We start from the raw sequence: 11,475 nt of genomic DNA on the forward strand, positions 1-11,475 counted from the left end.
TAAGAACAAAGTACCATTATAATGATTCAATACCCATTCAACATTTAAAATTATTATGGATTATCATCAAACCCATCTCAACGCACTTCCCATCACACAATCCTAAAAAAAAGGAAAGTGGATCAATGCAAACCACAAAAACAAATACATACATACTGCACATTTATATCCCACTCAAATGCCTACAATTCACCAATCACTAATTGCACGATTAGCCAGGCACCATCACTAATTATTAACATTAATTCTTGGCTATAACTCGAGTTGTCCTACTTGTTTCAGTCCCCCAAGTAAGGACTTTCTTCAGGGGATACAGTGTTGCACCAATTAGTAACAATTCAATGAATGCACAAAACCCATAACAGTGTTAGACTGAGCCCTCATAAGCAGTTCATCCGAGTCCTTGTGATTGCCATAGAAAATAAAGTTCCACTTAATCTCTGCATCCGGACCCCCATTAATAAACAGAAATATTTCAAAATTATGACATCTCACTAAATGTATAATGACTATGTACCTTAAACGAGTAAACTAAAGCTCACTTAATCCATAGTGTTCTTCACCACTATCCGGAAACCTCTAGGTCAACAGTGGATAAAAAAAGAAATGGCAAAAATATGTAACTGTTAAACCCCAACTAATTACAAGTGGAAATGCATGCATTACAAAAAGCGAGCCTACCTTTTGGGATGTTTAGCTGATTTCTCTTTTCATATCAGATAGTTCCTTCAGATGCAGCTTTTCCTAAAAATAAAGGTGGTCTCCTTGAAACTACCAATTGGGAACCACATTATCAGTCCTAAAAATGTGTTTAATTTAAATGTGATATCAGTTGCTACTGGCTCAAATGTTTGTAAAATGATCATCACGCGTATTAGACCAGGAACGCTCACTGCTACGCAATTTCAAGCTCCCATCTCTTTCGCTAACCATACTGTGTACCACACAACGGTTGTCGAACCGGCTAGGTTAGAAACACATCCCCGGGTGATCAAGAACTTTGTTCAATGTATCAGTTAGACCGTTCTTTCTCATTTTAATCTCGCCTACAAAGGGTGCCATTGTGGAAAGGTATTGTTTAAACGCTTCACCATGTGCTTTAATTAGTCAAGTCCAAATTAGACAGAAGATGGGGGAAGTTGATCAACATTGCAATTCTAAAACAATTGAAATGTGTCTGTGTATATTCTTTATAAAATAAATACTGTCAGTGTAAATTCACACTCTGTTGTTCATGACTGCAAACAAACAATGCATGACCTTAACTTCACCAAATCCCACCGCACAAAACCAGTTCAATGTGCAAAACCATACGGATTCTTCATTTAAACTATCAATGGAGCTCCTCGTAAGGAATGTGAACTATGTTTCCCACATCCTCAAGAACGATTGATTCAGTATCCAACATTTTACATTCTTTCATGACTGTCTATCCAATATCCCTTTCCTGTCCTATCATCAAGAAATGATCCCCCATTGGAGCATTTAAGTTTTTTTCTTGTACTGCTCATCTGCTCTTATTATACTGGTTTTGGCCTAATGTGTATTCACTCCTGTGTACATTTGCTGCCGTAGATAACTAATCGTAAAGACCACATTAGGTGTATTACAATTAGTGAAATCTTGATTGCCATATCTTAGGTACTCGTGTGTCAATCACCTTAGTATGACGAGTAAGTATGCAAACTACACATGGCCCACAGGAGTATAGTGCCCCTTCACAGTCAGGGAAACCCAAGGTTTCTGTTGAAGTTGACTCTTGGTCTTCTCTTGTTTCCTGATACCTGTGTGCAAAGCACATTTCTGATGTTCCTTCTTTTATAAGCAAAAAGGGGCCTGGGCAAGTCACAAGTCATAAAGCAGCTTAAAAATGGGTGGTGCTATTGTAGTTTTGAACAGGACAGATTATATTACTGAATGTCTTTGACAATTAAACAAAGAAAAGGGTTATCGTAGAGTAAATAATGATCCAACTGAAACTTAATGGAAACCATAGCACGTCTAGCAAAAGAAGCAGAATCAGGCACAATCTCACAACAGAAGGGGATTTTTTAAACTCCAAAACATGCACGTATTACGATTTTCTATAATCTCCCATAAAATCATGAACCTCTTCAGCCTCTCCTAGGTAGACCGATTGTGTCTGGCATTGGTTCAGTATTGGAACCCCTTTCACAATATTTAGATTTATTTGTTACTCACATTCCAGAGATGCATTTGTATGTGAACGGCACTTAAAGCATGATTAAAATAGTGTGAGGGGTGCCATATGACTTTAATCGGCGTTTAATAGGAATGAATGTGGTGTCCTTGTATACAAACATTCCACAGGTGTAAGCTATTGAGTAAGTGGAATCACATTTGGATGCATAGCCTCAAGCTCTTACTGGAGCTTGGAAACTGTATTTGGTGCACTAGATTAATCCTTACTGAGAAGTACTTTAGATTTGATAAGAAGATTTTTTCTTCAAGTTCTAGGTCGACACCTTTTGTCTCTGGAAACGATATGTTGATAGTTTTGTAATTTGTGAAGGGTCACCCGTTTTAGGGCAGGAGTTTGTGATCTGATTGAACATACTAGATTCCCACCTTAAGTTTGCAAGCAAGATGAAAAGAAATCTATAGATTGAAATGCTTTACTGTGGTATGACTCAATTCATCCCAAAGACTTGATGGATAATTTACAATTTGGACAATTCCTGGATAACAGAACAAATAGCACTGGGAAGGATGATTTAGAGGCCAGTACTTTAGCCAAGATCTATCGGCAAGAGATTATCCGAAAATAATAGTTTGACATTCATGGAGAAGAACTAGACAAAATCACAGAGGATTAATTAGTTGAAAAACAAGAGAACGAGGAGGGGGAGGTACAATATAGATAGTGACCACCTTAACTCATGACATTTAAGATTAAGAAGGCAATTCTGTGTCATTGGCATTTTTCACCTTATTAAACCCCTTTTTGCTTACAAAAGAACTACACAAATCAAATTGTTTGGGTTGCATGGATATTGGGCAACAAAGTAAGAACAAAGAGTTAAAACTTTGGGTTTCCCAACTGTCAAGGGGCAATATACCTGCAGGTCATGTGTCGTTTGCAGTTTTACTTGTCATACTGAGGAGATTGAATAGGATTACCTAAAATGTGGCAACAAGATTTTACTAATTGTAATACACCTAATGTAGTCTATTCAATTTATTGTCCATGTCAGCGGATGTACATAGGAATGACTAAAGTTCAGTCAAGACTATGATAATAGAGTACATGAGCTGCTTAAGAAGAAAGAATTTAAACGCTCTGATGGTGGATCATTTTCTGACGGAACATGAAAAAAGCAATATCAGATGGACAGTCATGAAAGCATGTAGGTTCTTGTGGAGATGGGAACAACAGTTCATATCCTGTTTAATAGGAGCTACATTGAAGGTTTAAATGAAGAATTTGAATGGTTTTGAACATTGAATTGGTTTTGTATGGTGATTTGGTGAAGTTAATATCGTGCTTTATTTTATTGTAGTCGTGCACAATTGATAATGTGAATTTGCATTGCCAGTATTTCTTCCAATTTGGACTTCTTGGGCAAAGGAGCTTATTATGATGTTTGAACAATAATTTTCCAAAATGGCGCCATTAGTAGGCAAGATTAGAATGATAAATAACTGTCTAGCTGATGCGTTGGGCATAGTTCATGATCAGTCGAGGATATTTCGCATCCTGATCACTTTGATCGCAGAGGTGTGGTGCACAGTATGGTCAGAGTGCAGAGGGATCTAAAGCTGAATAGTGTTGAGTTTTACTGGTCTAATGTGCATGATGATAATTGGACAGTTGTTAAGCCTGTAACATTCAATATCACATTTAAGTTAAGCACATTTTTTAACACAATTAAAGTTGTTCACCAATGATCGCAATAAGGTGTCTTCTTATTTTTCCAAAAGACAGCATCTGAAAGTGATACGAAAAGCAGCTAAATTTGGTAACAGTTAAGCTGGCTTTTTTGTAATGCATGTATTCCAACTGATAATAATTTGGGGGTTTGCAGTTACTGGTTACTGTAATTCCTTTGTTATTCCTCCAATCTGGACCCATCAGTGTCTCGCACAGTGTGGTAAAGTGCAGAACACTATGGATTAACTGAGCTTTAGTTTACTTGTTTAAGATAGTCATTGTACATTTGAGATGTCATCATTTTGAAATAATTGTATGTTTCTAAATGAGGGTTGGGAGGCAGTGATTAGGTTGAACTTTATTTTCCTTGATTTAGACATCCCAAGGTCCCAAATGGACTGCATACATTACGTGTTAAATCTAACACTGTTAAGGGGTTTGTGCAATAATTGAATCATCACAAATTGGTGTAACACTGCATCTCCAGAAGAAGGTCCTCACTTTGGGGTCTGAAACATGTAAAGCGAGTTGAAGCAGATCGAAGACTGAGTGTTAATAGTTGGGGATAGTGCCTTGTTACTCATGCATCGAGAAATTGATTATTGTATGTATTTGAGTTGTATTTAAATGTGTTATATTCGTATAGGGTTAAGTGGTTTGCATGGATATATTGTGCTTTTCCTATGATTGTGTGATAGGAAGGGGCTCCATATAGGTCTGATAATAAACAATAATAATTTGAAATGTTGAATGTGCATTGATTGGGTGATTATGATGAACTTCGTTCCTACAGAGCCCCCTTCTTTGACCACTGTATTTTTAATGTTGTGTGCATGGTCTAAAACACCACTCCAATAAGTAGATTGTCAATGTTAAATTGAATACGCTGGCGAGAGGTAGAGTAAAGCATCCAGAAATGGTTGTGTACATCTAAAAGGAGAGCACTTGGAAGACTTGTTTTAGAAGTAAGCTCTTGATATTAAAATAGAGATGGGCAGGCTCTAAATTAAATTATTACAGTGGCGGGGTAGGGAATACATGAACCAACTCCCCAGTGGGGTAGTGAAAATAGAAACATGTATGCAATTAGAAGCAGTCGCATAAGCAAGTCAAAATTGTCCCACAAGCCAGCTTGGGCCAAGCTGAAGACCCGAGAAGATTGGATGAGGTCAGCAGTCCTTCTCTGCCGTATGATCCTTTGTTGTAAATTGTATAGTGATATTTAGCCTGGGGAGCTAGTTCTTTAAAGTCAATACTTATATGATTGTATGACTATCACGAGATTGCACATTTCTTTATATATATCTTTTAAAAATGTTTTTCCATTGGAATTTCAAGACTTCTAATTTCCTGGAAGCCTTATTGTGTGAATGCACTCTTCGTATATGTTATTGGTTAAGCACAGTAATGTGCATGTGTAGTGCAATTACAGCAGCTTATATCTTTGTTTAGAAGTACGAATTGATGTTCACTATGAGACAAAATATCGATTTGTTCCAAGGTATATATTACCCATTGCACTTCTAAGAAATCCACTCGTGTCAACATGATCAATGTGCATCATTTATAGAAGCTGTATTTTCTTTGCAGCGCCATCGTATATTCATTGTCATTTCCTCTTTCAATATTTTCCTTACAACTTCAAGGATGCCATTTTGTGGTCAGATTAGTTCAGTAATATTTTCTACTGAGATTTGATTGCATGTGTCTGCCTAATATTTGTAAGTAATGAGGACTGTTTCCTAATGTATATTTTTAACAAATGCCATGCCGCACCTAAATCAAATTTGAAGATTGCAACTATCAGTCGCCTCGCTTCAAGCTGGTGTTGGTTCAACACTCCTAACCTGTCTTTTGTCTCTTCTCTTTATCTCTGTATACAGGCTGGTTTAGCAGGCGCTCCAGCCAGAGCGGTGTCTGCTGTAAAGAATATGAACCTTCCAGAGATGCCACGAAATATTAACATTGGTGACATCAGTATAAAAGTGCCAAATTTGCCCTCATTTAAGTAAAATGGCTATGCCCAGTGAACATAAAAAAATATGTACCATCTTTAAAATGGATTTATAATTCATTTCTTTACAAAATAAAAAAGAACCCCTTTTCTACTGAGTAAAAGTGAAGGTACTTCGATGAGAGCGCATTCGGTGTATAAATAATGTGAACACGGTATATTGCATTAGTCTAGCTTAATGTACGTTAAGGAAATTCAGTAGTTCCAATTTGATTTCGTTTTGACATTCCTTTGCCCTGAGGCACATCACTGTATCCAGGCTGCTACAGTATTCTAAGGAAGTATTTAAGAGATTTCTTCCATCTGCGGAACGTACACTTGAGATATTTATTCCTTTTTGCACTTAGCAAAGCAACAAACATTCCTTAACTTTTTGTTGGTCGTTTGTCATGTTAACATTCTGTATGCTGATTACAAAGATGCTGACTACTTTTTTTCTGTATATCAAAACAAAAGCTAATAAACAGAATTTGTAAATATGTTTATCTGAACTCCAGTGTACTTTAGCAATAAATCGTATCTGTATCCTTCTGGTGAATACATCAAAAATAAAACGGCACCATGTATTTTATCAATGTAGTAAGTGTGATCTAGTTTAATTCTAGTTGTTCCTATTTAAGAAATGTGTTAAAATTCTAGCTGCATACAAAGATAACCCTTTAATACAAGTGAAATTTGAAGTTTAGACTATGGTGATTCCCCTCTGTAAAATTCCATGTTGTCTTTTTTCATATGTTATTAAACTACTGCTGTATCACCCTTAACATAGCTCCCCAAGCATAATATGTACTCCACATATTGTTAGCAATTCGTTTTCAGGACAGGTAACCGAATTACATAATTAGTAATGAACATCAAGCTGTGTTATTGGTGTGCTCGAGGCGAGTATACATTTCCTTCCCTTTTTACGCTTATGTGTGAAAGCTACCAAAACATTCTATTAGGGTAGCTGCATAGGTTTCTGCGTGTGGTCTTTATGCAATATTTAGTAGGTGCATGTATTTTCCTTAAACAAATGCATTTCATGTAAGATTAAGGTGTTCTTTGCAAGGTGCAAATTAAGTGACATTTAGAAATTGAGGCTCCATGCAACCCGACATCTTGCTGCATGCTTTGCTAATTTCTTTGTCAATCTCATAACTCATTGACACCAATGATCACTAAACCTGTGACATAAAACATCTTTTGTTTGCTAAGTGTAGAATCAGCGAAACAGGGGAGATGATATCGGATTTTTCTAAATGCTATCACTGCATTTCGTTTTCCCTCTTCACTTTAGAGCAGCCATGAGGATTATTATAGATGAGCCATGTTGCTCACCATCTAAGTAAGTGAACATCCTCTCTTTTTCCTTACCCCTTTTTGCCCATACTTGGCACATCTCCATGCTCAGCTCTTTAATTCACTCTACTTTTCTTTCAGTTCTAAAATCCTTCAGGTCCCACTTTACTCTTAGTCTGTACTCAATCACTTTCTCCCTTCCTCTTGGTTTGTTCTTGTATTCCTCCTGTTTCCATCATTGTCATTATTAATACTTATTAACACTGCTACCTGGTAGAATGGAAAAAGTTGAGCTAAAAATCTGCTAGGAAAAAATATTTTTTGCATCCCTTGTATGGCTGAGCTGTAATTACCAAGAGGCTGGCTTTCATCTGCACTTTTTGCGTGCTGTGACGAATCGCTGGATGTAGTCCCTTCTCGAGGAGAGACCAATAGTCACCCAGGGGGTTGTATAATTCAGGAGGTTCTCATGGTGAGGGACATCCTCCGCCCCAGGCAGAAGGATGATCATGTAGGATTTAGCCCTTATGAAAATATTAGACGCCCACACACCCTAGCCTCTCCTTCTAATAACCTCTTTGTAGACAGTTGACTGATGTAGTATTGTAAAGTATATTACCTCAAGCTTCTGGAAAGTACTTGGACGAATAGGAATATCAAGAACATAGCCAAACCAAAGTACCAGGACGAGGTGGGCTACAGGAACAATTAAGAGCAATAGCAAGAAGGAACTGCAGCAGTATAGATTTCCGCATAGGCATGGTTCCTTTCATGCAATCAAAAAGAAAAGGACTCCCTTTCAGGGAGGTACAGCCAATCAGGACGAGAGACCAGGAACCCAAAGGAGACGCAGAGAAGGCCAGGACGTGCCAAAGAGCAGTCCGCTCCAGGGGTCAGGACAACAGGACTCCTTAGCCCAAAGGCATCCAGGCGGTAGCGGGAGGCTGGTAAATGGTGACGTGAAAGCAAGAGGCAGGGTCCACACCGTCGGTCCAAGGGCCGGCAGGAGATGTGTGAGGTGAAGGCACCGAGACAGTCATCCTTATAGCACATGGAGTAAGAAAGTTAGCCCAGGAAGAACTGGCTGTGAATCCCGGGAGCAGACAAGGTAAATGGGAGAGTAGCGGGGACCGGGAGGGGCTGGAAGGTACAGGAGACAGAATCCCTGCACGGATATGTCATCTTCCTCGTGGCCGCACTTGGCAAGGAGGGTGAACCAAGTAGGCCCAATCAAAGAAGAAACTGGCCTGGGGATGAGAATCATTCTGCCTGGTTGTAAGATTGCTTTGGAACCTGGGGAAGGGAGTCTTTCTCCTGGCCCACCAAAGATATGTTGTGGGGAACTCTGGCCAGAACAGTAGTATTTTATTCCTTAGTGTAAGGGGCAGAAGTAAGGTGTTCTTAACACAAGGGGGTGGACACTATTTACTTTAACAGAAATCCTGTCCGTCACTTTAGACCTTTAGCTGAGGCAGGAAAACCCCTCTTAGGAATAGGGTAAGATAGGTTTTCTCCTGCTTTATCTCTTCAATAAAAGTCTTTAGTCCCAAACATGCCACCTTTGTGTCAGTCCTTCTTCTGCACCCTTAGAGTAGACCAGTGGTATTTAAACTGTGGGGCGCGACCCACTGGGGGGCCGTGGCCTCATGAGCAGTGGGAGGCACATCCAGTGTCTGGGGGGGGGGGTCGTGTTTCTTAATTTTTTTTTAGTCTAGATTCCAGACTCCCAAAACATTTTTTAAAACAATTCCTGGCATCAGGAGTGTTAAATGGGAATGTTATGGGGCACATAGACTGGGTCAACATTACCCTGACGATTTTGGTTTTACCTGGTATAAGTGTAGCTAAATTTGTTTTTCTCAGTGGAAATGTTCATATCAACAGCTTGTGCCCTATGTTTTGGATTTAAACCACTCAACAGTGACAGCAATGTGGGTATGTGGGGGGGAGGGGGCTTGGAGGGGGTTTCATGCCACTGTAAGGAAAGGATGGCATCAACAGTAAGACAGACACAAGTGACCACAGTTCAAGGGTGTTTATTGAACTTTCACAAGGTGAGATAAACGCATATCTAAACCTAAATCTACAAATGGGAGCAAGCTACGACCATCAAAGAAATAATAAAGTAGTCCTAGTGGAATTTTGCCAAATTGAAAGGGCCTTTACAAAAAATATCCTCAACCTTACTACTAATGTACAAATAATGGGGGGTGGAGGGGGTGTTCATGAAAAAGAAAGAATTGTTCACTAAATAAGTCGGTATGTTCGGGCGGTTGGCCTCCCTTCCCCACATTTTCAGCATGGGATAAGGCGGTTCAGTCGAGCAGAGCACACACTCTGTTACGCTCACCTGGCTCCCACAGGGGCGTCGGTCGGACCCGGACGGCTGCGGTCTCCACCAACGTGATGCGTAGTGCAGAGATGTCTGACTGGACTGGCCCTCCTAATCTTGTCTGCTTGACCCGTAGAAGTATTCTCCTGCAAGTGGAGAGATGGATTTAGCCACCCGTGGATTCAAGTGATGCCTCCCCCCTCCCCACTAATCAACTCCGAAGTGCCCTCTGAGCAATCTCACCTTATACTCTTGAAAGTTGAGCTCTCCATCCTGCATGGATTGCAGGGGCGCGTTGATGCCAGTTACTTCACTGGTTTGAAGGCGTGGGAGAGTTCTGGAGAGTATTGACTCTGAGGTTCCTGGCGAGGACCAGTAAGTATCAAGTTCATAGAGTTCAATATGTCCGATGTTCACTCTTGTTCCCCCCCCCTTCCTTCCTTGTCTTGCAGCTGAGTTTGTGAGAAGATGCTCTCGTGGTAGCTGGTGGCGCTCAGGTAAGAGTCTGTATTACACGACGCTGTCTGGTAAATGTTGCACGTGTTTAACGTGTTTTCTCTCTCGTTGCAGGTGCGGCACATGAAGATGTGGAGAATTATAGAATAATGCCTCCGGTGGTAAATCAGGTAAATCTATGGTGATAAGAGTTGTATTTGTTGGTTTTCTCGGCTCACCTTGTTTTCTTTTGTCCCCCAGGTGCCGGAGCTCAGCGAAGAAATGATGGAGGCAGTGCCGAATCGAAAGATGCTGCGAGGACTGGTGAGTATGGCGCGGCGCTGCAGCTGGAGATGCGACACTTACTGAAATGATGTTCTTTCCAGGTCCGGAGGCGAGTTGGATCCGGAATCAGGTGAGGAATTTGAAAATAGTTTTTCTAACCTTGTCCTTTTCTTTCTTCTTTGTTTTAGGAGCTCCAGATTCGAGGCGGGCGTGGCAGAAGACTGGATGCTAACTGCAGGCACGGTGAGCGTTGCGCTGCTGGATGCAGAATAACGCGAAGCGTGTGCTGCTGTTCGGGTGTGGTTTAAATAGCCTCCAAAGTAGTTCCAGGTAAGAAGTTCCCCAGAACCACGCCGAGTAAAAAATAGTGCACCCAGCCGGGGCTGTTGGGGTTTAAATAAGTATCTGGATGCCTGCTCCCGGAGCTGATGGGCTTGGTCCTGATGCCCGGGGGTAGGCATCATGACAGCACTCCTACCCTCCCCCCTTCCCCCAAGGCCCCTCCTAAAGTTGTTCTTCCCCTTGGCTTGTCTGGGAAGTCCCGATGGAATCTCTTCACCAACTGAGGTCTATGAACGTGGTCACTAGGCTCCCATGACCTTTCTTGTGGTCCGTAGCCCTTCCAATCGATTTAAATAAAAAAGTTTTGATTTAACCATCTTGGAGTCCAGGATATTTTTCACCTCGAATTCAGGTTCTCCATCTATCAAGATGGGGTGGGGTGGTTTGGTTAATTTTGTCCCTGGTTGAACTGGTTTTAAAAGTGAAACATGGAAGACAGGATGAATTTGCATATTAGAGGGTAATTCCATTTGACGGCCACCGGGTTGATAATGGCCTTAATTATGTAAGGCCCCAAATATCTAGGGTTAAAAGTCAAAGTTCCCTTCAGAGGTATGTGTTTTGTAGCCAGCCAAACTTGATCCCCAATCTGGTATTGTGGAGTTTCATTTCTATGTTGATCAGCATTTTTATTATATTTCTCTTTTGCTTGTTTCAAATGTTCTGTTGCCTCCTTAAAGGCTTGCGTAATAGTGGAGAGCAAATGAGTAACTGCGGGCATTGCTAAGTGCTGAGGCGAATCTAGTTCTGAGGTTCGAGGGTGATGTCCATATATAGTATAAAAGGGGCTTTGTCCGGTTCCTGAATGTATAGTCATTGTATGTATACTCGGAAATCCATAAAATATCTTTCCAATTACTTTCAGTCTGGTGTAGCATGCAACGTAGGTAATGT

General features: G+C 40.5%; 1 protein-coding gene across 2 annotated transcripts in view; it reads left to right on the top strand.

The window, feature by feature from the left end:
* AP3S1 (adaptor related protein complex 3 subunit sigma 1) overlaps positions 1-6,477 on the top strand; it is a 223,113-nt gene extending 216,636 nt beyond the window's left edge. For both annotated transcript variants that reach the window (XM_069625534.1, XM_069625535.1), the window contains one exon: positions 5,776-6,477. In XM_069625534.1, the coding sequence (XP_069481635.1) occupies positions 5,776-5,904 (129 nt within the window). In that variant the 3' untranslated portion in view covers positions 5,905-6,477. The remainder of the gene's footprint in view (positions 1-5,775) is intronic.
* Positions 6,478-11,475: the final 4,998 nt, after the last annotated feature.

The sequence above is a fragment of the Ambystoma mexicanum genome, chromosome 6p, assembly GCF_040938575.1.
Source record: "Ambystoma mexicanum isolate Mex_15411 chromosome 6p, UKY_AmexF1_1, whole genome shotgun sequence".
NCBI lineage: Eukaryota > Metazoa > Chordata > Amphibia > Caudata > Ambystomatidae > Ambystoma > Ambystoma mexicanum.